Genomic DNA, 26,860 nt, shown 5'->3' with positions numbered 1-26,860 from the left:
AATCCGGCCCTGTGACAGGGGCCACACAATGCCCTTTCCTGCATTTGTAAGAAATAAATCTTTTAATTTCTTACTACACTTTGGAACTCCCTGCCTGTTGACATCAGGCAAGCGCCTGCCCTCCACTCTTTTCGATGCCTGCTTAAAATGTCTCCGTTTGGGCAAGCCTATCCAGGCACACAATTGTCGGGTTCCATAGAACAAAAGAGTTGGGAGGGACCCCAGCGGTCATCTAGCCCAACCCCCTGAATTCAAGAACTGCAGCTAAAGAATTCCTGGCGGGCGGGCGGCCCCCCTTCTTCTGCTTAAACATCTCCACCTTTCGAGCGAGACTGCTGCACTGTCGAACAGCTCTTGCCGTCAGAATCATAGAATCCTAGAGTTGGAAGAGACCACAAGGGCCATCCAGTCCAACCCCCTGCCAAGCAGGAAACACCATCAAAGCATTCTTGACATATGCCTGTCAAGCCTCTGCTTAAAGACCTCCAAAGAAGGAGACTCCACCACACTCCTTGGTAGCAAATTCCACTGCCGAACAGCTCTTACTGTCAGGAAGTTAGAAGAGCTCTTTCCCTCCGAACTTTAATTATTGCTGTTTATTAAATTGATAACTTTAGCATTTATTGAGAGCCACGCACCGAGGAGGGTCCTCCGCTCTGGCGGAAGGCTCGAGGGGCGCGTGGCGGGGCCGTCGGGGGTCGCGCGTCCCGGCCGGAGCTGAAGGACCCCCCCCTTGCCTCGTCCCGCCCCTGCCCCGTCCTCTTCGCGTCCGTCCAGCCGCCGAATCTCCGCGCCCGCTGGGCGGCCTTCGCCTCCCACGACGGGGCGGGGCGAGGCGGAAGCAGCCGCGGCGCCGCCCCCGCCGCTAAAGGCCGCCCAGGTGGACTCACTCGCGCCCAGCGCCGCCCGCCGTCGGAGCCGAAGTCCCTTTCGCGGCGCTTAGTTGCGGAGGCTTCCCACCCGACGGTCCCCGACGGTCCCCGGTGCGCTGCCCCCCCCCGGCCCCACCATGTTCCAGCGGCACCACCGCAGCAGAGTGACGGTCGCGCGGGGCTCAGCCCTGGAGATGGAGATCCGACGGGGCCGGTTCCGCCTTAGCCTCGTCGGCGACACGGACCAGGTAGGCGCAGGGGGGGGGGAGCGGACGGCCACGCGGGTGGCGAGGGAAGGTCCCGGGCGGAGGCGAGGATCCGCGTGGCCGTGGGGCAGGGTGGGGGTGGGGAGCCAGGTCTGCGGGACGCGCTCACGTCGAGGCGGGCGAGGCTCTCTTGGTTGGGTTCGTCGAGCACCTGGCGCGGAACTCGGGCTGAAGAGAAGCGCCACGCCGGAGTAGCAGCAGCTGAGAAATAGTTCGGTTTCCAGGCTGGGGAGGGAAGCTGCATTCCTGCATTGCAGGGGGTTGGACTAGATGGCCCCCGGGGTCCCTTTTCGACGGGGAGGGCCAGGAGACGAGAGAGTGACCCACCCATCACCACCACCGTGGGAGATTTTCCCCACACTGCATTTATATCCCACTTTTTTCCTCCAAGGAGCCCAAAGTGACTTATATGGTTTCCGCCCCCCCCCCTCGATTAATTCTGACACCAACCCTGCGAGGGAGGCTCTAGGTTAGGCTGAGAGGGGCTGCCCCCCCCCCCGGGGGCATCCAGTGAGCTTCGTGGTTGAGTGGACGAATTTGAAACCTGGTCTCCCAGGCCCAAGTCGTCATTTTAAATGAATCAATTAATTTATTAGTCACATGTAATCAACATAATTTAAGATCCAGTAAACACCAGCAATATCATCTAGTCTGTCATTTGTTGGAAAAGCTGTCCTGTGATCTTCAAATGAAGGGCGGAATGCAAATATTAATATTAATATTAATATTAATAATAATGGTGTAACAGCAGCTTAAAGTTTGAACCACTGCTGAGAACCAGATTATAAAGCGGATTCAAATCCACTAGGGGTCTCCAGGTGCCTAGTCCTCATTTAACGCCCACAAGAACCTTCTGAGGTAAAGAGGCAGTGACTGGCACAAGGTCACCCAGGGAGCTTCATGGCTGAGTTGGGGGTAGGATTTGAACCCGGGTCTCCCAACACTCTAACCTCTAGGCCACACTAGCTTTCTTGGTGATGGTGGAGGATGGTTCTGATGGGGGTGGGGGTCCAGGGGGAGGGCTAAATCTGAAGTGGGGGAGAGATTTGCTCATGTTCAGAAGGTGGCAGGGATTTGGGGAACACGCCTGCCCTCGTTTTGGGCGAAAGCCAGTGGGTGGCTGCGAGTAACAGGTACGAAATAAATCTATACTTATTAGCACAGCAGTTTGTATGGCCGAGTGAGTTGCACTTTTCGAGCAAAGTTCCTCCTTGCAATGGTTCTGTGAGGCCACTTCTTCCCATTTTGCAGAGGGTGCAACTGAGGTCTGAGGTGCCAGAAGCTGTTGCTCCATGCCCCACAGAGCCCCAGGCTGGGCGGGCTGAGCTGTAGGCAAAGGGCCCCTAGGAAAGGTCACTTCACTTGCCATGATCCTCATCCCCTATACTGGGGACACCCCACTTGCAATTCTAAACAGCCTTGGCCCAGTAGACCTGAAGGAGTGTCTCCACCCCCATCATTCTGCCTGGACACAGAGGTCCCGCTCCGAGGGCCTTCTGGCGGTTCCTTCTCTGGCAGAGGGCCTTCTTGGTGGTGGCGCCTGCCCTGTGGAACGCCCTCCCATCAGATGTCAAGGAAATAAACAACCACCTGACGTTTAGAAGACATCTGAAGGCAGCCCTGTTTAGGGAGGTTTTAATGTTCGAGGTTTTATTCTGTTTTTAATCTGTTGGGAGCCACCCAGAGTGGCTGGGGAGGCCCGACTAGATGGGCAGGGTATAGAATAATAATAATAATAATAATAATAATAATAATAATAATAATAATAATAATAATAATAATCAACTTCTGTAGGATTCTTGTGCCTCCCTGGACTACCAAAGACCCTCCAAAGCCATGCCTGACCCAGATGACCGGGTCACCTTTTTGGGGTCTCCAGGACCCACTGTTTCCCGCCTGCCCTGCCCTGCCCAGGCTGTCAGGTGTGGGGAAGTTCCCGCAGACACTCACAGGGGCTAGAAACTTGTCCCTTGAGAGCATTTGGCCGAGGGGGGCTGCCCCCTCCTCCAGCCCCTCCGCTGCCTGATTCTGCTGGGGTTTGGGGCCTGCCCTGTGGCCAGGGAGAGGGTTACGGCCAGCTTCCCCACCCCCCAGGGAAGGGGAACAAAGGCTCTATTATCTTCCCAGCCAGGGACTTCCCTCTATGTCTCCAGCACCTGCCCTCCTCTCCCCAGGACCAGCCTTGGCCAGACTTCCTGGAACTGAGCCCAGCTTTGCCACACCTGGGACTCCCCGCCCCCCGGGCCCTGAACTCTGGATCTGGGGCTGTCTGCGGTGACCACTGACCCCTGCAGCCGCTCGGGGCTGCCCTGCTTTCTTCTGCCAGGGCTTACTATAGAATTGTGGAGTTGGAAGGGACCCCAAGGGTCATCTAGGCCAACCCCGTGCGAGGCAGGAATCTGCCTCCGTCTGAGACCCTGAAGAGCCACTGCCAGCCTGTGCAGACAGTGCAGAGCAGGGTGGGCTTATTATGACTCTGTATAATTAATAAGGTGCAGAGTTGAACTACGGAACTCCCTCCCACAGGAGGCAGGGATGGTGACTGGCCCAGGTGGGCAGATTCATGGAGGAGAGAGGGCTGTTGGGCGCTGCTAGCCAGGGTGGGGAGGGGAGTTGCTCTTGTGTTTGTATCCTGCCTGTGGGTTTCCCTTTGGGGCAACTGGTTGGCATAGGCGCCAACTCTAGGGGGGCCTGGGTGTCAGGGCACCCACCACTTTTTGGGGTGGTGGGTGCTCAGCCGACACAACTTCCGGTTTTGACTTGCATCCGAGCCCCGACTCAACCTCCCTGGCGACGTTTGAGGCTGTGCCAGGCCTCCCAACATGACTTCTGGTATAAACTGGGAGTTGCGACGGAGGTCTCGCAAGGCCTTGGAAGGCCCTGCGCCGCAGCCGACATAATGTGACATCACGATGTCATGACCTCATGTTACGTTGGCAGCACCATTGGGCAGCCATACCCTGGTGCCTAAGTCGGTGCCCCTGCTGGTTGGTCACTGGGAGAACAGGTGGCTGAATTAAATGGGCTCCCTTTGGCCTGATCCAGCAGCCTCTCCTCCTGTTCTTCAGATGCTTTCCATGGCCCAGGCCGAAGCCCACCCAGGGACTTTGGGTGCCAATGCTGGGTGGGGTCAGAGGGGTGGGCGTGGAAGCCTGGACTTCTACCCAACCCCCCAAGTGAGGCTTGAAGACTTTGCATCCTCTGTTTTCCGTTGCAATTTTTTTTGCACGCAGCCGCCGAGCAGCGTTTTCAGTCCCGTCCAGAATTAAGGCGTGCTGCATTCAGACATGGTCCCTCCTTTTATTTTTAACCCGCCTGAAATAACCGCTCCTTCTATTTCCAGCGCCCAGCCTGTGTGTGTTGTTGCTTGTGCAGCCAAAACAGGGTCGCATACTGCGCACCAAAGGGCAGGAGAGGTGGCGGCAGGCTGGATGGGGCCCTGCTACTTTGTGGAAGTGCCAGGAATCTGGGGGGGGGGGAAGCTCACAGACCCTGTCTCCCCAAAAACCCTGTGGTCAGCTTGCTGTGATTCCTGCATTGCAGGGAACTAGACAACCCTTGGGGGGGTCCCTGCCAACTTTACCATTCTGTGACTCTATGAGGACTGAGCATGCTCATTGGAGAGAGCCAGGCGTGTGTTTGTGGTGGAGTATCGCGGTGGAGAGGGGCATGGGTGGTTGACTGGAACCGTGACCAGGAGCATTGCACGCTGCAACATTTTGTTGCAGCTCTGACCGGTCCTTTCTGCTCCGACACTGCCGCCTTCTTTCCTAGAGGCAACAGCAGAAGTTTAAGGGGTTCTGGGAAGTCTCCACACAAGTCCAGAAGGAGGATTTGCATTTAGCCTGGAACAAGGAGCCTGGCTGTGCTCCTTGTCCCAGCAAGTGGAATGCTTTCCTCCAGGTGATGAGGCATTTCCTCATTAGATTAGGCCTGATTCAGCTAACAACTCCCCGGAATGACAGCACAGCAGGGCTGGCGTTTCCCTGCATGTCTGTTTAAGACTTATTTATTCGAATTGTATTTTTTTTTTGCACTGTTTAAAAACAAACCAACCAAAAACATACGAACTGTTAAAATACTTTGAAACAAGTTAAAACTTGCGTCAACTTTCTCAGCATCTAGGTAGGCTTGTCTCAAAAGGGATATTTTTAGCAGGTGCCGAAAAGGATGCAGTGAAGGCTGGGTATCAATTGGCAGGGAGTTCCAAAGGGTAGGCACCTCAAATGGTCGGGTCCTTACAAATACCCAGTTGGGTATATTATGTGGCACCTGTATCTGGGCCAATTCCGCCAATCAAAGAGGCTGAGTGGGCACCTTGGGGTCAGGCGATCTTGCCGGTCCCAAGTTGCTAAGGGCTTTATCGACTCACGGTAACTCCTTGAACTCGGGCCCAGTAGCAAATGGTCAGCCAATGAAGACCTCTGAGCGCAGGTGTTCTGGCCTCGCTCCCGGCTCCCGCCAGCAATTGTGGGGCAGCGTTCTGTCTTATGTCATTGCCTTGAGAATTGCGACCGGCGTGGTGAACTCTGGAGGCTGGCAGCCAGAGATATGCCTGGCCCTTCTCGTAACAGATTTACGAGGACTTGGGTTCACCTGAAGCCACAGAGGGCAGACAGAAGGAAATCCGCCACGCAGCTCACCTTAATTCCCTCTTATTTCTGATGTTCAGGAGCGAGTGGCAATCCTTCTGTAGCCAAAAGGGCACCGTTGCCACCCACTCACAAGAGGGAAGTATTAGCAGGCTTGGCAGAGCCCCAAAATTGGCAGACGGACAAAGAATCTAGGGGGGGGGGAGCACCTCAGGGTGCTGGGAGTCCCAAGGCAGCACAAGAGTCCTGCTGGAAAACAGACAGCAATTGTGCTGCTCGGCGGAGGCTGGATCTTACGAAGGTGGGTGCTGCCACCTTCCTGGTGGGGTGTGTGACTGCCCATGGAAGGGCAGCCGCCTTGGCACCCGTAGAAATCCTCTTCCTCTTCATCTCAGTCACAGAGCGCAGCCTCAGGTTGCACTCTGCCCATGCCCAGAGGCTCTGTGCGCTCTCTTACTTGAAAGGTTCCAGGGCTGTGTCTTGGTGGGTCTTCCTGGTGCTGTGGGGTGGGGTGGGGGCAGGCAGGACTCCTGGGTTCTGCCCAGCTCTCTTTGATTGACAGATATTCTGGGGGTGGGAAGGAAGTTGCATTCTATGCTTTCTAATACAAGGCCCTCACAGGCAGACACAGGTGAGCAATTGGCATCATCCGGTATCATCTTTCGGGAGCCTGGGCAGGTTCTTGGCAGTTGCACCCTGAAGCGGCGCCACGCGGGGCCTTATTTGCATTGGCCCCAGCAGAATGAGGCAGCAGGAGAGCAGACTGTACTATTTCGGGCTGCAGGGGAGGAAGTCCCATTTTAAATACACCCTGGTTTAAAAACGAAACAAGCCAACGCTTTCAAGCTACAGCCTCCAGCCCAAAAGCACACCTTGCGCCTCAGGGAGATGGTTCGACTTGAAAGTTCCTCCTGATGTTTAGTCGGAATCTCCTTCCTTGTAGTGTTAAACTATTGGGTCCGACGCTCTGGAGGAGCGCCAGAAAGCAAGCTACCTCCATCTTCCATTTGGCAGCCGTTTAGATATTTCATAGACTCACAGCATCGCACGGCGGGTTGACTAGATGACTCTTGGGGGCCCTTCCAAACTCTAAACTTCTAGGACTCTGTGAGTCGCCCCTCTTGGCCATGGCAGGTGTGAGCCCCTCTCCTTTTTATGCTGTGGCCCCCAGTTCCTGGCCGACGGGGTGGTGGAGCTGCCTCACCGAGGGGGCAGGCATGCCGAGATGGCTCAGTTGGTAGAGCATGAGACTCTGAATCTCAGGGGCATGGGTTCGAACCCCACATTGGGCAAAACGTTCCTGCGTTGCAGGGGGTTGGACTGGATGACCCCCAGGGTCCCTTCCAGCCCTGGAAGTTTCCCAAAGGAGGCAGACAACCCTGCCGGGCGCTGTGTGCGTAACCGGTTGGCACCGAGAGCCCTGGAGACGTTTGAGAGAGTGGTGTGTTCTTCTGCTTGGCACCAAGCACACTCCACAGTCTCCGAGCCCATCCTGGAGGCTCCTACGAGGAGGGAGTTTGCTTTGTGGGGGGCAGCTGTGCCAATCTTGGACTGCTTTGGTCGAGGAAAAGGCAGAGCGACCCCTAGAGCAGCTTCAGGGCTGCCTGGCGAGGTTGGCTGCGATGTCTGCCTTGGTGCCAAGCTCCGGCCGGGTGTGTCTCCTTGGGCATGTGGCCCTGGGCTGCCTTGAGCGCAGCAGGGGACGTTGGCCAGCTCTCTGCCACGTGGGCTCCGGAGTGTGCCTGTTTTTTGTGTGAGAGTGGCTTTCTCCTCCTTCCCTCCAGGCCTGAGTCTGGGATGAGGGGCTGGCAGCAGCCGGGCTCCCTCCCTCCCTCTCCCGGCCGGTGGGAGGGAGGGCCGGGGCCTGGAAGAGGCGGCCCCTGGCGCAAGGGAGCAGCCAGCAGGCGGAGGAGCTTGCAGGGGCGGCTCTTGGAAGAGGAGCCCAACCAGGAATGCTGGGCTGGAGGGGAGAGGCGGATAGGGGGCCAGGCAGTTTCCTGTCTATGGGGGGAAGACGCTTGCAGCTGGAGCAAGGCGCATGGGGGGCCTGAGAGGGAGAAGGAGCCCCGCTGAGGGGCAGGAGGTGAGAGCCGGGCCCAGGGGCAGCAGAGGGGTGATGTGGGGCACGCAGGGGGCAGCACCAGGCAGGCCAGGGAGAGAAGAGGCGGCTGGTGGTGCTGCTGCTGCTGCAGGGATGTGGGACCTTCCAGGGCGCATGGGACCCCCAAGGCAAAGGGCTCCTTGCCTGCAGGCCACAATGGGCCACTCACCTCCTTGTGGGGTGTGTGTGTGCCAGCTGGCTACCAGGCTCCCTGCCTTTGTGAAATGGGGGGCCCAGCCCAGCCCAGCCCAGCCCAGCCAGCGCTGCTGCCCTTTCCAGGCACAGAGGCTGCTTGTTCTGGGGGTGGGAGTCTGGAGCCGCTGGGCTGGCATGAAAGGATGGCCCTGTTCTCTCCGCAGCTCGGCCGGGGGCGCAGAATCTGCTGACGGAGGCCTGGGCAGCAGCAGCAAGAGGCCAGGAGCCCGGGGGGGGGCTCCCTGCCCCACCCCACCCCACTCCACCCCACAGGCAGGCTGGAGACCTCTGCTGCTCCACGCCAGCTCTCCGGGTGCAGGCGGCACGGTGTTTCCTGGTGTCAGAAGCGGCCCGAGCCGTGCCCAGATGGGGGCCCTGCAAGGGGCCCCTGGCCCTGCCGCCCTGGGGCGCTAGGGGTGCCCTCCGGCTTCCTGCACCCCACAGAGGAGGCACCGGTGAGGGAGAGGCTGCTTTGCCAAGATGCAGGACAAACTCCGCATCCTGGAGGACCTCAACATGCTCTACATCCGACAGATTGCCCTCAGCCTGGAGGTAAGGGGGCAGCTGAGCAGGTCCTTGCCACCCTGCTGGGAGGGGCTTTGCTTCAGGGAGGGGGGCTCCTTCCGAAGGGAGGCGGGCCGGGGGAATGCCGGAGACCTGTGTGAGTGGGGAGTGCATTGTGAAAGAGATCTTCACACCATCTTCCAGAGTGCAAAGTTTGGAGTTTCCCCCAACTTGTGTTGCACGTTTAGCGATGCCTAGTGCGGAGTGCTGTGGAGCTCAGAAGCTGGCGCCTGCCTTGCTCAGCTGAGTAGAAGCCAACAGATTGTCTATAGTACGGCTTGGGGTCTCCTGGATGTTTGCCTGACGCTCCCCTGTAACCCGATTACTGGCACTGGCCTGCGTCTTCTCTTTGTCTCCGAGCTGAATAGGGCAGGGGGCAGGGGGCAGGCACCTTCATTTGTAAAAGGGGGGGAGCAGGAGACCCGATGAGGAGTGCAGTGGGTGCCCTCGACTCGCATGCTGTGTGTCTCCACCTCGATCCAACGATATTGCCCTGGAATTGTTCTCCTGATGGTTGCAGTGTGGCAAGAGACAGGTGCAGTATTGTGGCGTTTCAATGCCTCTCTGTTTTCCAGGGCTTCTGCTGGGAGTCCGCCTGGCCAGGCTGTCGTTGGGCTTGTGCCAGAGTCCAGCCTCGCTCCACAGGCGGGGTTTTTTTTGGGGGGGTGGGTGGGCTGGTGCCCTTTGGGGTTTGCTTCCGCTTTGCTCATCCGGTTTGGTGCAGCAGAATGTTCCTTTGGCAGAAAAGTGGGACTTCCTGCCTGGGCCCAGCAGGAAAGGGAGCCTCAGAAGAGCCCCTTGGCTGGATCAGGCCAGCCTCCTGTCCCCCCCAGTGGCCAAAGGGAAGCCCCAAAGCAGGATTGGAGCTCAAGAACGGCCCCACCCTCCCCCTGACCTTTCCAGCTGCTGGGATGCCAGAGCGACTGCGGAGGCTGAGCCATCCTGGCTAGTAGCCACTGACAGCCCTCGTCTGCTCCTCCTCTTTTGAAGCTATGCAGCCTCTTGTGGGAGGGAGTTCCACAGTTTAACTCTGCACTGCACAAAGAAGGACTGTCTGTTATCTTCCAACATTCAGCTTCATGGTTTGTGCACGAGTTCCAGAGAAGCCTCTGTTTCCCCAGGCAAGGCATCATTTTAGAAACGTCTATCGTGTCGCCTTTTCTCCAAGTCCCACAGCTGAAACTTTTCCTCATAGGGCAGTGGATCCGGGATCTGTTGGATCCTTTTCCAACTGTGCCCTGTCCTTTGGGAGGTGAGGCCAGCCAAGCTCTGCTTCTTTGCCCAACTGAGAACAGAGAAAAGGAAGCCCTTCTTCACGCAGCATATGGTTAACCTGTGGAACGCCCTGCTGCAGGAGACCAGGGGCTGGAACCCCCAGGAGGGGAGAAGGCTCTTGTGTTCGAATCCTGCTTGCATGGGGGCATCTGTTTGGTCACCCTTGACCCAGGCACCCCCCATTCCGCTGTTGCTCCCCCCCGAAAAAGCCAGGTAGGCCTAAGTTGCTGACCTTTGAGGGGGGAGAACCTCAAAGGCTTTTGGCTTGGGGGGGGCTGGTCTTGTCCCTGGCTGGGCCAAGGTGAAGCAGCACGGCATAGTGGTTAGAGCCGCTGGACTACTGGACTAGGACATGGGAGAGGCCAGGGTTTGAATAACCACTCAGTCGTGAAGCATCTCAGCCTCCCCTCCCTCGCAGGGTTGTTGTGGGGTCAGAGGAGGAGTCGGAGGACTCTGTGCGCCCCTTCCGGCTCCTTGGAGGAAAAAGGTGGGATATAAATGCTCATAAAGAGCAATAAATAATAATAGTAATGATTTCAGCCGGGGGGGGGGGATGTGAGGTGCAGGGAGCCCCTTCCCTGACCCACTTCTCTCTCTTTCTCTCCACCCCTCTGAGTGGGTCGGTCTGGACTGGTTTCAGTTGCTGAGCTCTGAAGCAGCGGCACTCTGCTTGTGCTCAGAGGGACTCTGTTGAGATCAGCTGTGATTCCTGCATATAGAGGAGGGTGAAAGGTTGTTTTCTGCTGCTCCAGAGAAGCGGACACGGAGCAATGGATTCAAAGTACAAGAAAGAAGATTCCACCTAAACATTAGGAAGAACTTCCTGACAGTAAGAGCTGTTCGGCAGTGGAATTTGCTACCAAGGAGTGTGGTGGAGTCTCCTTCTTTGGAGGTCTCAGCGCGGGCATTTACTCACGAGTAAGCCCCGCCGGCGGGCCCTGCAGGTGCGGCTGGACTGCCTATCTCTGGTTGGCGCTGCGCGGAGCTGGTGGTCCCTAAAAGGTCAAAATCATGGAGTTGGAAGGGACTTCAAGGATCATCTAGTCCAGTGTTTCCCAAATTTGGGTCTCCAGCTGTTTTTGGACTACATTGCCCATCATCCGCTGCTCCAGAGAAGCGGACACGGAGCAATGGATTCAAACTTCAAGAAAGAAGATTCCACCTAAACATGAGGAAGAACTTCCTGACAGTAAGAGCTGTTCGGCAGTGGAATTTGCTGCCAAGGAGTGTGGTGGATTCTCCTTCTTTGGAGGTCTTTAAGCAGAGGCTTGTCAAGAATGCTTTGATGGTGTTTCCTGCTTGGCAGGGGGTTGGACTGGATGGCCCTTGTGGTCTCTTCCAGCTCTATGATTCTATGATCCTGCATTGCGGGGGGTTGGTCTAGATGACTTGTGGGGCCCCTTCCAACTCTGCAGTTTGATGCTTTTGTGATTGGCACCGAAATGAGGTTTTGGCGGAGAATCCTGGCTGCTGGCCAGACTCCACTGCCTGGGGGTGGGGGGAGGCATTGATCAGACACTCCCCCCCCACTCCAGATTTTCCTCCCAGCCCTGCTAAATCCTCAGCATCTTTGCCATAATCTCCCGGCAGCCGCCAACGCCACAAGCTGATTAGCCCAGGCTAATGGGGGGGGCAGAGTTTTGAGCTTCATGCCGGCCCCACCCTTTGCCCCTCACCCTCTGGCCGCCTCCGAAGACCTGCCCCCCTTCCTCGCCCCCATCAGGTTGCCTAGGAGAGTCCCCCCCCTGCTCCGTCCCTGAGTTCTGGGGTGAGCTGCGTCCTCCAGTGCCACAAAGGATGCCCCCCATCTCTAACGGGTCCCCTTCCCTTTTCTCAGGGGGAGGGCCTTTTTTGGGGTGTCTCAGGCAGCCTGGGGAGCAGCTCCCCCCCACTCCCCTTCCCCAGCAGACCCCTGCTTTCCCCCTCCCCATTTTATGGGGGGACGACGGACAGAGGAGGCCGTGGGCTCCCCAGCACAGCTGCCCCCACCCCAGCCGTCTATAAATAGGCAGCTGGTGATGTCAGAGTTTCCTCAGCTGCTGTGCCGACCCCCCCTCCGTCCCTCCCCCTTCAGCTGTCAGCCGCCCCGCTGCTGCCACTTGCCAGGGCCGCCTTTGCCGCAGCAGACATGGGCTGGGGGGCCAGCAGCTAGTTAGGGGGCGCCGGCATGGAGAGCGGCAGGCTAGCCAAGGTGAGCGGCTGAGGGAGGGACACTTGGGGGGTGAGGGGGGACCCCAGGAACAGGTTGGAGAGGCCTGGAGGAGGCAGGAACCCCCCCCTGCCCATCTCTGCGCATGGCACAATGGAGGGCATTTTGCTGCCTCTTTTTGCTGCTTCACGGTCCTTTAGTGCCAGGCTTGGGGGGGGGGAGGGAGGGGGTTGAGGCTGGTGTGTGGGGGGGTACGTAACTGTAGAGACGAGGGGGGGGTTTGTCCTCTGCATCTGCCAGGGGCATTGGGGGGGGGTCAGTCACGAGAGGACCACCCCCTCACCCGTACCCAAAGCCTCCTCCGAGGCAAAAAATGGATGCTAATTGGGATTTCATCTGGCCTGGGCGAAAGGCTGCAGAGCCTGAAGCTGAGAATGGCAGAGTTGGAAAGGGGTCCCCCAAGGGACATCTAGTCCAGCCCCCTGCAACAAAGGGGGAGAAGGAAGGAATTTGGCACCCCCAAATTGTATCCCTCCTTTCAGATCTCTCTCCTCACCTCCACCCCATAGGTGGTACATAATTTCTATTGCGCAAGGGGTGGGGGGCAAGAGACTCCACCCCCAGAGCGTTTCTTCTTCTTATTGTTGTTATTTTTTATTCAAGATTTTCTTGATTTAGAGCTTTTCTTATTCACCCCCAGCTTGGATGGCCACCTGCCACAGGTGCTTTAGTTGGGATTCCCTGGAATTCGAGATGTCTACTGTGTCTGTGTGCATGTTATGGGGAGGCACTCTGCACAAGCTCTTGGGCACAATCGCCCTTGCATTGGTCCGCTGGCAACCTGAGCTGTCTGTCCTGTGGATGCCAACTTGGGGGGGGGGCTTTGCAGGGATCCCTCTCCGCCCCCCAATGCTACTGGCAGACAGTGGGGGCCCCTGGCTGGACAGCCCCTCCCCCCCACTTCAGGGCATGCTTATGGGAGAAAGGAAGGTCCATTCTAATCCAGGTGTGGCAACCCTGTGGCTATCCAGATGGACCCCCAATTCCTGACAGCCCCAGCCAGCAGGACCAATGGTTAGGGCTGGCGGGAGTTGCAGCCTCGCTGAGTGATGGGGAATAGAGGCAGGAGGGGGCTGTAAAGCCCTGCTCCGTCACCCCAGAGCATGAGCCATGGTTTGAATGGGGGGGAGGAGAATGCACTCTGCACATGCTCAGGGACTTCTCTCCTTTTAAAGAGGCGGGGTTTTGCAGGTTCTGAGGCTGAGCTCTCGCCTCGACAATGGGTTCTGGGGGTCATCAATTCTCACTCAAAGATCAGGGGTCTTACTGGGCCTGGGGACTCCCAGTATTGATGCCTGGTGGGTTTTTTTTGGGGGGGGGCACACCAACCACAGTAAAATATTTCCCTTTATTGTGATATATTTTATGGACTACTTGAAATGAGGCTGCACTTTAAATTTTAATACTGTATTTTAATCTGTATTTTAATTCATTGTTTTTGTTTTATTGTAATTCTGTTGGTGTGAGCCGCCCTGAGCCCGTTTTTTGACTGGGGAGGGTGGGGTATAAATAAAAATTATTATTATTATTATTATTATTATTATTATTATTATTATTATTATGGTTTTAAGCAACAGCGGCATGAAGGCGTTTTGGGAAATTGACAGTCAGGAAGGCGGTTGATTCTGCACCCCCCCCCCCCAGGCATCGTTTGAGCTCCTTGGAGGAAAAGGGGGAATACGCCTGCGATAATAAATAATAATAATAATAATAATAATAATAATAATAATAATAATAATAAATTTTTATTTATACCCCGCCCTCCCCAGTCAAAAACCGGGCTCAGGGCGGCTGACACCAACAGAACCACAATAAAACATAAAAACAATTAATTAAAATACAAATTAAAATACAGTATTAAAATTTAAAGTGCAGCAAAATTTAAAGTGGATTGGAGCCCCCACCCCTTCTGCCACATTCACAAATCCCCCCCATTGCGGGGGTTGGACTGGATGACCCCTTGGGTTCCCTTCCAGCTCTCCAATTGTTCTTGGATTGGAGCCCCCTACCCCCCCCCCGCCGCTCTGTCTCTTATCTCTCTCTCCCCGCCTTGCAGGGCACCGACATCCAGAAGAAGATCGACCATGAGATCCGCATGCGCGAAGGCGCCTGCAAGCTCCTGGCGGCTTGCACCCAGCGCCAGCAGGCCCTGGAGGTCACCAAGAGCCTGCTGGTCTGCAACAGCCGCATCCTGGCCTACATGGCCGAGCTGCAGCGCATGAAGGAGGCGCAAGTCATGCAGAGGATGGCCAGGCGGTGAGTGAGGAGGAGGAGGAGGAGGAGCCTCAGGACTGGGCCAGCGCTCTGCACATGCTCAGGAACGCTCTGGGACTGAGGTCTGGCTCTGGAAGGAGAGCTGGGAACGGCAGTGTGGAGAGCTTGGGAGAGGAGCCCCCCAAGAGCCTAGGGTGGGATTGGGAAAGGGGCGGCCCTTGACGCCAGCCACCTGGTTTTTCCAAAGGGGCCGGATTCGAGGTTAGGCTGGCCTCTTCGCCGGGGGAGGGGGGGGCTTCCTGCAGCAGAACAGCCTGTGGGGGGGACCTTCTGTGGGTGAGGGAAGTTTGTTCAGCCTCCTCTTGGGAGTAGCTGAGTTGGCCTTTCCCAGAAGAATTTTGGATCCTGACGCGATTCCTGTGTTGCAGTGGGTTGAGCTAGATGACCCCTTGGGTGCCCTCCAGCCCTACACTTCTATGAGATTATCACTGTTCTTTTCATTCCTACTTCTGACTTCTCTTTTCTGAACTAAGCATTGCTGCTCTCTTAATCCACTGCTTGGGCTATTAAATCTGTTTTAATGGTGTGGGTGTGATTCACGGATGAAGGGGGGGGTATGGAAATATTATTATTATTATTATTATTATTATTATTATTATTATTACTACTTCTACTACTACTACTGCAGTACTGGACTAAAAGACCACAAGGTGATATACACAAACCGAAAGACAGTATTGCAGTAAAAGCAATTGACAATGTTAAACATAATCAAAAATTTTTTATTGTATTTATTGTATTTTTAATATTTTGTTTGGAGCTGCCCAGAGTGGTTGGGGAAACCCAGCCAGATGGGCGGGGTATAATTATTATTGTTGTTGTTGTTGTTGTTGTTATTATTATTATTATTATTATTATTATCATTTATTTATTTATTTATTTACTATTAAAATCTGCATGAAGCCATGGAACTTTTTAAAAATAAATTGTAGTATATGAATCTTCTAAAATACATTTAAAATGAATAATAATAATAATAATAATAATAATAATAATAATTTATTTGTACCCCACCCATCCGGCTGGGTTTCCCCAGCCACTCTGGGCAGCTTCCAACAAGGATTAAAATACATTAAAATGTCACCCATTAAAAACTCCCCTAAACAGGGCTGCCTTCAGATCGTTCTGCTTCCCCACATCCTTGGGGTTGTCAATAAAGAGTGTAGCCTGAACTGCCCCGTGATGCTGGAGTGGGGCTTTTGGGGGGCAGACGGTTGGGGGGGTCCTCGCTGTGCCTTTGACAGCCCTTTCTCCCCCCATCAGCCCGTCAGACGCTGGTCCCGTGGACGACCGACTCCCCTGCCGGGGCAGAGTCTGCATCTCAGGTAAGGATCCCGTGACCCGCCTGGCTGCAGGTGCAGCCCAGATGGATGCCTTCCAGGCCCAGGACCCAGCGGAAGAGGCGTGCAGGGCAGCCCAGTCCCAAAGGGGAGCTGTTTTGGGGAGCAAAAATAGCCTTCCCTCTGCCCAAATTCCCGCATTGCCGGGGGTTGGACTAGATGACCCTGGGGTCCCTTCCAGCTCTCCGATTCTGTGATTCTATCTATATTGCCCCTCTGGACAAGATGAGCGGGGCTCCAGAAGCAGGATCCCAACCCTACAATGGGCTTTCAAGAATTGTTACTGATTTGTAAAGAATACTTTAGGCATGTTCTGGAGGAGACCAAAGGCAGAGCCATGATTCCCAGCAGAATAAAAACATTATTCAGAATATAGCAGCTTGCACGACCCACCAAGGGGACGATAAGGCAACAAAATTCAAAATGGTGACAATTACTGCATTTTTCCATCTATAAGACGTCCCTATTTTTCCATCTATATGATGTCCCTAGCTTTAACTATACGGACCTTTGTCGGCAAGGTGATGTCTCTGCTTTTTAAGATGCTGTCTAGGTTTGTCATTGCTTTTCTCCCAAGAAGCAGGCGTCTTTTAATTTCGTGACTGCTGTCACCATCTGCAGTGATCAAGGAGCCCAAGAAAGTAAAATCTCTCACTGCCTCAATTTCTTCCCCTTCTATTTGCCAGGAGGTGATGGGACCAGTGGCCATGATCTTGGTTTTTTTGATGTTGAGCTTCAGACCATATTTTGCGCTCTCCTCTTTCACCCTCATTAAAAGGTTCTTTAATTCCTCCTCGCTTTCTGCCATCAAGGTTGTGTCATCTGCATATCTGAGGTTGTTGATATTTCTTCCGGCAATCTTAATTCCGGCTTGGGATTCATCTAGTCCAGCCTTTCGCATGATGAATTCTGCATATAAGTTACATAAGCAGGGAGACAATATACAACCTTGTCGTACTCCTTTCCCAATTTTGAACCACTCAGTTGTTCCATATCCAGTTCTAACTGTAGCTTCTTGTCCCACATAGAGATTTCTCAGGAGACAGATGAGGTGATCAGGCACTCCCATTTCTTTAAGAACTTGCCATAGTTTGCTGTGGTCGACACAGTCAAAGGCTTTTGCATAGTCAATGAAGCAGAAGTAGACGTTTTTCTGGAACTCTCTAGCTTTCTCCATAATCCAGCGCATGTTTGCTATTTGGTCTCTGGTTCCTCTGCCCCTTCGAAATCCAGCTTGCACTTCTGGGAGTTCTCGGTCCACATACTGCCTCAGCCTGCCTTGTAGAATTTTAAGCATAACCTTGCTAGCGTGTGAAATGAGCGCAATTGTGCGGTAGTTGGAGCATTCTTTGGCACTGCCCTTCTTTGGAATTGGGATGTAGACTGATCTTCTCCAATCCTCTGGCCATTGCTGAGTTTTCCAAACTTGCTGGCATATTGGGTGTAGCACCTTAACAGCATCATCTTTTAAAATTTTAAATAGTTCAGCTGGAATATCATCGTCTGTATAGTTAAAGCTATGGTTTTCCCAGTAGTGATGTATGGAAGTGAGAGCTGGACCATAAAGAAGGCTGATCGCCGAAGAATTGATGCTTTTGAATTATGGTGCTGGAGGAGACTCTTGAGAGTCCCATGGACTGCAAGAAGATTAAACCTATCCATTCTTAAGGAAATCAGCCCTGAGTGCTCCCTGGAAGGACAGATCGTGAAGCTGAGGCTCCAATACTTTGGCCACCTCATGAGAAGAGAAGAATCCTTGGAAAAGACCCTGATGTTGGGAAAGATGGCGGGCACAAGGAGAAGGGGATGACAGAGGACGAGACGGTTGGACAGTGTTCTCGAAGCTACGAACATGAGTTTGACCAAACTGCGGGAGGCAGTGGAAGACAGGAGTGCCTGGCGTGGTCTGGTCCAGGGGGTCACGAAGAGTCGGACACGACTAAACGACTAAACAACAACAACAAGATGTCCCTATTTTTGGGAACTCAAAATTAAGAATATAGGGGGGGAATTGCCCCCGTGTATAAGACTACACCCCCTTTTTTAACATTATTTTTTAGTAAAAATGCCTAGTCTTATACATGGAAAAGTATGGTATTGCACATACCTTCAAAATCCAATTTGAGCTATTGAGTTTAATTAATTCCACAAAATGGAAATGCTTGTTTCTGTCAGACCAGTTTTCCTTTTTTTAAAAAAAATTGCTTTATTAGTTTAAAAAAACCCCTCAACAAACAAAAAACCAAAGGATAATACAAATTGCAAAAAGTAAATTTCTTACAACACTGCTTCTCTTATGACTTCCCGTCACACCATTGAGGGTTCTAAGTTTCTTTTATGTAGCCCACTTTTCGTTATCACTCCCATCTTATCCTATATTGTTATTTTTATAAGGTTTTCTTTGTTTCTACAGGGGTCCTTCTAAGCCTGCCAGAGAATTCACATTTTTACAATGCTCTTTAAGATATTTTCTGTCAATATCCCACTCTCTAATAAACGTTTGGTCTATATTATCTCTGATTCTTCCTGCCGATTCTGAAAATTCTAATAATTTTGTCTGCCAATCCATTTTGGTCGGGATAGAGTCTCCTTTCCAATTTTGGGCTACTAAGATTCTTGCTGCCATATTCTTCATATTTTTGGGAATATCTATACCTGTTATACCCATTAGAAAGGCTTGGGGTTTTTCCCCCCCCACCAAAAAAGATTTTAAACATCTTTTTGAGCTCATTATATATTGAGTCCCCAAATCCCCTTATTTTCCTACAATTCCACCACATGTCCGACCAGTTTCCCCCTCTTTATCTCCTCCTCTTTCCAGACCTCCGGATCCCACTGATGTGGAAGGACACGGAATATTTCAAGAACAAGGGCGGTGAGTCCTTCTTGGTGGTGGCCCCTCTGATGACGCATGCCCCTGCTTCCCGCGCATGGCACCTCTGGCGGTGTTCAGATGCCCCACAGTCTGAGCCGGGCGCCCATTTCGGAAGCTGCTTGGCGCCAGCTCTCCCTCCCCCCCCTTCCCTGGGCCTTGTGGGGCTGGCTGGAGTTTGGAGGGTCCGAGAGGCAGGGGTGCCACCTAAATGCCCCCTGGTTCCTCGACAGAGCTGCATCGCTGCGCCGTCTTCTGCCTGCTTCAGATCGGCCCGGAAATCTACGACACGGAGATGGTGCTGGTGGATCGGACCCTGACCGACATCTGCTTTGAGAGCACCATCCTCTTGTGAGTCCTTGCCCACCTGCCTGCCCCCTTTGGGCAGAATTGGGGGGGGGGCTCCCCAAGGCCGTGCGGGAGGCGGCAAGGCTTGAAAAAGGAGCCGTGCGGAGAAAGGGTTTTAAAAGGGGGTTCTAGGTTCTTTGGCATTTGGGGGGGGGGAGAGAGAGGGTGGTGGGGTTTTTTTGGTCTGTTTGGAGGCCTGAGATCTGGGGGGGAGGGACCCTGGGGGGCAGGAAGGGTTGGCTGGCTCAAACAGGCACGTAAGCCACACATAGAATGATTGTAGAGTTGGAAGGGGCATCTAGCGCAGGGGTCAGCAAACTTTTTCAGCAGGGGGCCGGTCCACTGTTTCTCAAACCTTGTGGGGGCCACCGGACTGTATTTTTTTGGGGGGGGGATGAACAAATTCCTATGCCCCACAAATAACCCAGAGATGCATCCTATATAATAAGTGCAAGTCTCTCTGCGTCCAGATTCCCTGTGTCCGCGCTACTGCACATGTGCCCCACGGACACAGGGATTGGAGGCAGAGACTGCATGCACACACACGCGTGCTCTCCCCACCCCCCACCTACCGTTTCCCTGTGGCCGCCAACCGCTGCTCCTAGCCGGACTGAGCATTGGCAGCGGCGGGGGGGGGGGGGAGAGAGAGCGTGTGTGCGTCCAGCAAGGACATGTCCCGGGGTTCGGAGAAGCGCTGCGCAAGCGCTTCTCTGAACCCCGGGATGTCTCCTTCCTATCGGCGGCTGGGGGAGAGGAAGGAAGGAGGAGAAAGGGCTGCTTTCCCCTCCTTCGTTCCTGTCCCCCTGCCGCCGCCGCCAACAAGGACAGGTCCCGGGGTTCGGAGAAGCGCTGCGCAAGCGCTTCTCCGAACCCCGGGATGTTCTAGCGCCCGTTTACTCAATGGGCTGAATTACACTAGTTTTAAATAAAAGGACACATTCTACCCATGTGAAAACACACTGATTCCCAGACCGTCCGTGGGATGGATTGAGAAGGCGATTGGGCTGGATCTGGCCCCGGGGCCTCAGTTTGTCTACCCAGGATCTAGCCCAACGTTCACGGCTGAAGAATCTCTGGTAGGCTGAGGAGTTTTCATATAGTTTTCTTTCCGAGTGTAGCATGCTGTCAACTTCCAGTTCCAGAACCTCTCCCATGCTGTACGTTGCATTTTATATCCAAATTCCCTCCTTCTGGGCTGCCCCTTTCATGCCGCCTGTGCCCCCCGCTTTGTCTCCCCCCAGCACGGAGGCCGGCCCGGACTTTGAGCTGAAGGTGGAGCTGTACAGCGCCGGCTTGGAGGAGGACTCTGCCCTGGGCAGCACCCCCAAGAAGCTGGCCAGCCGCCTGAGCAGCTCGCTGGGGCGCTCGTCCGGGAAGAGGGTCCGAGCCGCCCTGGACGGGGTGCCTGGGAGCCCCGTCAGCAATGGGGGGAGCAGCCCCCTCCAGCTGCCGGCCCCCAGCGTGGCGTGAGTATCCCGGGCCTGCCGCCAGGCTGCTTTCCACAGCATTCGCACCCGCTGCCTGCCCCCTCGGGGCTCACCCGCCTCTGCTTCCTTCCAGGGGCCCCAAGTACCAGCTGCTGGCCTGCACCACCCTGCGCCTGACCCACGTCCAGGACGCCTTTCGCACCCACGACCTCGCTGTCACCGGGAATGGTACACGGAACAGGGTTTTTTATGGGGGTGTGTGTGTGTTGGGTTTGGGTTTGCGGGAGCAGGAACGTCCTGAAGTCCAGTTTGGTTCCGAGGGTTTTGCACGGACACGGAAAGCGTTGAGACGCAAATTGCTGGAGTATGCTAGTTGGGGGGGGGCAGAGGGTCCCCCATGTGGGCAAGGCAAGGAGAGCTTAAAAGCTCTTTACTACCCTGCGGAACTCCCTGCCTATTTTTTGGCACCTGCTAAGAACATTCTTGATTCGACAAGTCCGTCCAGATGTTTGGAAAGTTGATAAGAATTTTAATCTGTTTTAGTATTTCAACTTTTGGTTTGTTTTAAAACTGGTGGAATAATAATAATAATAATAATAATAATAATAATAATAATAATACATTTATTTATACCCACCCAGGGGTCTGTGGGCACCATTCACTTGGCAAAAACTACCATAGAGATATCAACATTTTCAAACGAAGGGGGTCCCTGGCTTGGCTTTTGAAAAACGAGGGGTCCCTAGCACTCTCTAATTGGGAACCGCTGTTTTAAAGTTTTTTTAAAAATCTTTTTTATTGAGTTCTATAAATACAGAAAGCAACCCCCCCCAAAAAAACCATAGACATACAGAAAGTGAACTTCTATTCACACAAACAACAATCGTACCCCCCCTCGTGACTCCCCATCACCATGGCTCCCCCCCCCGGCACCTTGACTTCCGCCTGTTTTAAATTTGATACCAAACTTTGCAATCTTTTGGGTTGTTGCATTTTGTTCTCTTTATAATGTGATTTATTAATATTTCCCTTTAATCTAATATTTCCCTTTAAGCATATCAGCATGGTTTTTTCTCCATGTATTCTTCAAAACATTGCCATTCTTGTCTGAGTTTTGGTTTGACTGCATTCTTATATATGCGAAATACAAATATTCCTTCAGTAGCACCTTAAAGACCAACTAAGTTTTTATTTTGGTATGAGCTTTCGTGTGCATGCACACTTCATCAGATAACGAAGGAATTTTTTTATTTTGCTTCGACTCAGACCAACACGGCTACCTACCTGTAACTTATATATGCGGTTAGCTTTGCCATTTTCATGAATTCACTTCCTGTATTTTGTAGAGCCAGTCTGCTTTTGTAGGTGTTGCCTGGCTCTTCCATTTGCTGGCCAATACAATCCTGGCGGATGGAGAAACCGAGGCTGGAGGGTGGAGCAAGGCAGGTGGAAGAAGCCTGGCCTGATGAAGTCTCTCCCCTTCCGCTCGGAAACGAGTTTTGAAAGTTAAAAATGACAATAGGCTGAAAACGGACTGAAATGTCTGTTGTCTTTCTAACATCTGGGCAGACTTCCCTCGCCCTGCCTGATGTCAAGAGGCGGGGAGTTCCAACGTCTCTTGACGTTTTGTGGAGCTGCTGCCCCTGAGCCAGTTCCGCCAATGGAGGTGGGCAAGTGGCCTCTCTTTTCCAGGAGGGACAGAGCCCCTTGCCCCCTCGTCCCTCTTTTGGGGCTCAGACCTGCCTCCGCCTGACCCCCTCCTCTTCTCTCCCCCCCCCCCAGAGGAGAGCTCCTTCTGGCTTCCCCTGTATGGCAGTGTCTGCTGTCGCCTGGCAGCCCAGCCCAACTGCATGCTCCGCCAGGTGATGTGTGGCTTCCTGAAGGTGCAGGTAAGTGCTGGGAGGGGGGCTGATATTATTATCAGGTCTAATTATTATTATTATTATTACTTGACCGAGGCCGTTCAGGGCTTTCAAGGTCAGCACCAACACTTTGAATTGTGCTCGGAAACGTACTGGGAGCATAGCTGCCAAGTTTTCCCTTTTCTCGCGAGGAAGCCTATTCAGCATAAGGGGAAATCCCTTGAAAAAAGGGAGAACTTGGCAGCTATGACTGGGAGCCAATGCAGGTCTTTCAGGACCGGTGTTATGTGGTCTCGGCGGCCGCTCCCAGTCACCAGTCTGGCTGCCGCATTCTGGATTAGTTGTAGTTTCCGGGTCACCTTCAAAGGGAGCCCCACGTGGAGCGCATGGCAGTAGTCCAAGCGAGAGATAACTAGAGCATGCACCACTCTGGCGAGACAGTCCACAAGCAGGTAGGGACTCATCCTGCGTACCAGATGGAGCTGGTAGACAGCTGCCCTGGACACAGAGTTGACCTGCGCCTCCATGGACAGCTGGGAGTCCAGAATGACTCCCAGGCTGCGCACCTGGTCCTTCAGGGGCACAGTTACCCCATTCAAGATCAGGGAGTCCTCCACACCTGCCCGCCCCCTGTTCCCCCAAAACAGTACTTCTGTCTTGTCAGGATTCAACCTCAATCCATTAGCCGCCATCCATCCTCCAACCGCCTCCAGACACTCACACAGGACCTTCACTGCCTTCACTGGTTCTGGTTTGAAAGAGAGGTAGAGCTAGTTTATAGCAAGCTCTTCCAGGACACAGAGCGGGGAGAGGTCTGCTCTCGCACTCGGATCCTGCTTGCGGGTTTCCCCTTGGGGCATCTGGTTGGCCCCTGGGAGAAGAGGAGGCTGACTGACTCGATGGGCCCCTCTGGCCTCATCCTGCAGTCTCATATGTGGTCCTTATGCTGTAGTGCTGTGGCTTTCAAGGGTGTGGCAGGAAGATGCAAGGAAACATTTCAGCATTTCAGGGCCGCATAGTATGGTGCAGCCGTTGGCAACGTTTCCCGGCCATGGGTCGAAGAATTCTCATGGACTATTATCGTCCGTGGGCCGGACATGGGCCAGACATGCGCAGAAGCCATTTCTGTCGCTGTGCTGCCCATGTCCGGAAGTCCGCAGCTCCAGAAATCGCTTCTGCGACTGCGCAGATGTGATTTCCAGTGTCGGCACAGGCGCCATTTCTGGCACCGCTTGGTGAGTCGCCGCACAGTGCCGGTTTAGCGCAGTGCATGGGGGACTTGCTGAGCGGGCGGCTCAGTTCATGGGTAGCCCGTGGGCCGGATAAATGGCCTTTGTGGGCCACATTTGGCCCATGGGCTAGACGTTGCCGACCTATAGTATAGTGTCAAAATGATTTTTTTAATTTTCATAAAAGGGTAGAAAGGCTTCTTTGTGTCGACGAGGAGATGAGAGCTTGCTTGTCTCAAATTAGACCGAATATAAATGAGATTACCCAGCAAGAGGAAGCTCATGTCTCTCGCTGAGATCATCTACATACTTCCATATACAGAGAAGAGACCTGTTTATAATTACATTTTGGGAATGATCCATATTCTTATGTAGCTGCGTTGTTTTACGCTTTCTGGATATCCCATGATCCTATTGTAAAGTAGTTGTGTTCTATGTTATAAATCAGACACTGATGTTATAATTCAGAGTTCTTTATTTTTGTTTTCCAATGTATTTCTTATCTGTAAAAAATTCGGTGTGGCACAAGCAAATTATTTTACCTGTGGGTATAGTGTGGTATACCTATTTTATTTTATTTTATTTTATTATTTTATTTTATTTTATTTATTTTATTTTATTAACCAATATTCTGGAAGTGTGGCCCAGAGAAAAAAAATTGAGAGTGGATGCTGCTATGAGGCTTGTTCTCACCGGAGCTTCATTTTCAGTTTAGTGTTTCTGTTATGGGGCTGTGGCGTTTCTGAGCATTGGTGAAAGGGATTTGGGGGCAGGCAGGGAAGAACGGCAGCGCCCGTCCTGGGGAGGGGAGGAAGGATGGACGGACGGACGGACGTGGAAAGATGGCGTGTGGGTCTCCCTCCTGCTAAACACAACACCCCCTCTCTCTCCCCCCCCGGTTTGTGCAGCAGGGGGAGCAGCATCAGGGCTGGCTGAGACTCTTTTGCCTCCTGCGGGGCTCCAACCTCTTCTGCTACCGGCACCCCAAAGATGTTGAGACGCAGGAGGAACCGGCCTTCACCATTGCGATCAACAAGGTAGGGGGGTGGAGGCAGGCGGGGGGTGGGGGGGGGGGTGATGTCTCAGGCCAGGTGGGGAGGCAAAACATTTGGGGTCTTGTCCCCAGTGGCGGAGGAAACAACTTGGGCATCCGGAGTGGCGAATATGACATGCACCCAAGGGCGGGGCGATTCTCCCCTTGGTGCCAGCGCCGCCCGCTGATCACACAAATACACTGTGGGTGAGAAGGAGAGCGCAAAGGCTGAGTGGGGGACAAGCAGGGGCATCACAAAGGGGTGGTGTGGTGCTGGCCGCTGGGAATGTGGGGGCTGCCTGGCGGCGCCGGTGGCGGGGGGGGGGTACATCCCCAGCAACCAGCGCCACACGCTGTGCATTTTTGCGCAATCAGCGGATGGATTTTCTCGACAACGATTGCGCCAGTTGCGAAAATCCTTCCGCCGGGGGTGCAAGCGCCGCCATGCCAATCCGCCCGGGGAGATTTTGTCACCCCCCTAGGCATGACACCCGGGGCGGACCGCACCCCCCACCCCTTTGTGATGCCCCTGCTTCTCCCCCACGCAGCCTTTGCGCTCTCCTTCTCACCCACAGTTGCCAACTAAGCGTGTCTTCAAAGTAACAGCTGCCTCCGCCTTCAGCTGGGGTTCCTGCATTGCAGGGGGCTGGACTGGATGACCCCTGGGGTCCCTCCCAACTCTACCATTCTGTGACTCTCAACCGGCAGCACTGTCCGTCCAGGTCATGTGTTGGGAGTGTCAATGTAAAAATGGGGACCTTGCCATGTGGTTAAATCCTCTGAAACTCACTCTTTGTGGCTGCCCAGCTCACTGCCCCCCCAGACCCCCAGCCACATTTCTTCCCATTTGTAAAAAGCACGCATTAATCTCCCCACACCTGCCTTTGGCCAGTCAACATGCACAGAGTCCTTACCGTATTTCAGGGGAGTGTTTGTTTTTTCCTGGTTTTGCACAAATGTACCTGCTTCTCCATCATCCTTCAGGGACAGCGTTCAAATCCCCCACTTAAACACACACGGTTTTTTTTCTCTCTCTCTCTCTTACCATTTTTCAAACTCAGATCAGAAGTGTGTAGCAAGAGCGCATGTGGCTGTGGCCAAACGGGGCGCGGATTTTTAAGATGCGCACCCTTCTTTTCTGAACGTGGAGCCAAATGAAGAACAAGAGGGGAGTCCTGCAGGATCAGGCCGATGGTCCTCCTGGGCCAGAACCCTCCCAGGGCCAACTGGATGCTCCTTTTTAAAAAATAACAAATTAACATAACAAATTTCAAGTCAAACATCACTCACCTCTTCAATTAGGATTCTCTGAATCCGTTGACTTCCCTCCGCACTTCCAGGGTTCCCATCACCAATCTCCTCCCCCCCCCCCCTTCTGCTTATCATCTTTTCTCTAATTTGTTAAAAGAATAATAATCAATTTCCCATAGTTTTTCATACATTACAAGCCTCACCCAAATCCTGCCAAAGTTTTTAGTTGTTTCCAGTGTTCTCTTAAGTACATTCTAATTTTTCCCGCTTCCTTCTTAAAATCCTTCTCTCCCTGATCTCTGATTTTCCCTATCATAGAGTTGGAAGACACCACAAGGGCCATCCAGTCCAACCCCCTGCCAAGCAGGAAACACCATCAAAGCATTCTTGACATATGCCTGTCAAGCCTCTGCTTAAAGACCTCCAAAGAAGGAGATTCCAACACACTCCTTGGTAGCAAATTCCACTGCCGAACAGCTCTTACTGTCAGGAAGTTCTTCCTAATGTTTAGGTGGAATCTTCTTTCTTGAAGTTTGAATCCATTGCTCCATGCCCGCTTCTCTGGAGCAGCAGAAAACAATATTTCTCTCTCCTCCATATGACATCCTTTCATATATTTGAACATGGCTATCAGTCAGTTTCGCCATTTCGGCAGAGTCCATCATCTTCATCAGCCATTCCTCTCTGGCTGGAACTTGGTCTTCTTTCCATCTCTGGGTCTCGCTGCTGTCATCTCATGCACAAATAGTCATTTCTGCTCCCTCGGAATCTCTGTACCTAGAATGCCTAGCAAAAAAGCCTCTGATAAAATCTTATTTTGAACATCCCCCCCCCATGGGAAACCAGAAATCAGGATTCGCACGCAAGAGCAACTCTCCCCTCTTGTGGCAACTTGCATTCAGAAGCATTGCTGGTTCCAGTTGGGAAGGGCAGAACGCTGCCAATATAGCTGGTAGCCATCGATAGCCCTCTCCTCCTCCTCCTCCTCCTTGAATTTGTCTAGGCCAGGCATAGGCAAACTCGGCCCTCCAGATCTTTTGGGACTACAACTCCCATCATCCCTGATCGCTGGTCCTGTTAGCTAGGGATGACGGGAGTTGTAGTCCCAAAACATCCGGAGGGCCGAGTTTGCCTATGCCTGGCCTAGTCC

General features: G+C 53.5%; 1 protein-coding gene and 1 non-coding gene across 11 annotated transcripts in view; both read left to right on the top strand.

The window, feature by feature from the left end:
* The first annotated feature begins 855 nt into the window (after positions 1–855).
* Positions 856–26,860, top strand: part of RTKN (rhotekin) — a 30,321-nt gene continuing 4,316 nt past the window's right edge. For 3 of the 10 annotated variants that reach the window (XM_035134544.3, XM_035134547.3, XM_060278284.2), the window contains exons 1-9: positions 856–1,120; positions 14,131–14,330; positions 15,612–15,673; positions 18,510–18,563; positions 18,794–18,911; positions 20,150–20,374; positions 20,469–20,563; positions 22,118–22,224; positions 24,335–24,463. In XM_035134544.3, the coding sequence (XP_034990435.3) occupies positions 1,010–1,120; positions 14,131–14,330; positions 15,612–15,673; positions 18,510–18,563; positions 18,794–18,911; positions 20,150–20,374; positions 20,469–20,563; positions 22,118–22,224; positions 24,335–24,463 (1,101 nt within the window). In that variant the 5' untranslated portion in view covers positions 856–1,009. Of the gene's footprint in view, positions 1,121–7,673; positions 7,814–8,190; positions 8,579–10,671; positions 10,695–10,878; positions 11,055–11,925; positions 12,057–14,130; positions 14,331–15,611; positions 15,674–18,509; positions 18,564–18,793; positions 18,912–20,149; positions 20,375–20,468; positions 20,564–22,117; positions 22,225–24,334; positions 24,464–26,860 lie in introns of those variants that run through there. The other 7 variants (XM_088660776.1, XM_060278283.2, XM_088660775.1 and 4 more) reach the window with 7 other exon arrangements.
* TRNAQ-CUG (transfer RNA glutamine (anticodon CUG)) lies at positions 6,950–7,022 on the top strand. The gene has a single exon. It is a non-coding gene; the product is annotated as a tRNA-Gln (tRNA).

Source organism: Zootoca vivipara, chromosome Z1 (genome assembly GCF_965207765.1).
Source record: "Zootoca vivipara chromosome Z1, rZooViv2.hap1.1, whole genome shotgun sequence".
NCBI classification, from domain to species: Eukaryota; Metazoa; Chordata; class Lepidosauria; order Squamata; family Lacertidae; genus Zootoca; species Zootoca vivipara.
The sequence above is the reverse complement of the archived record's forward strand: the minus strand, read 5'-3'. Positions and strand labels throughout refer to the sequence as shown.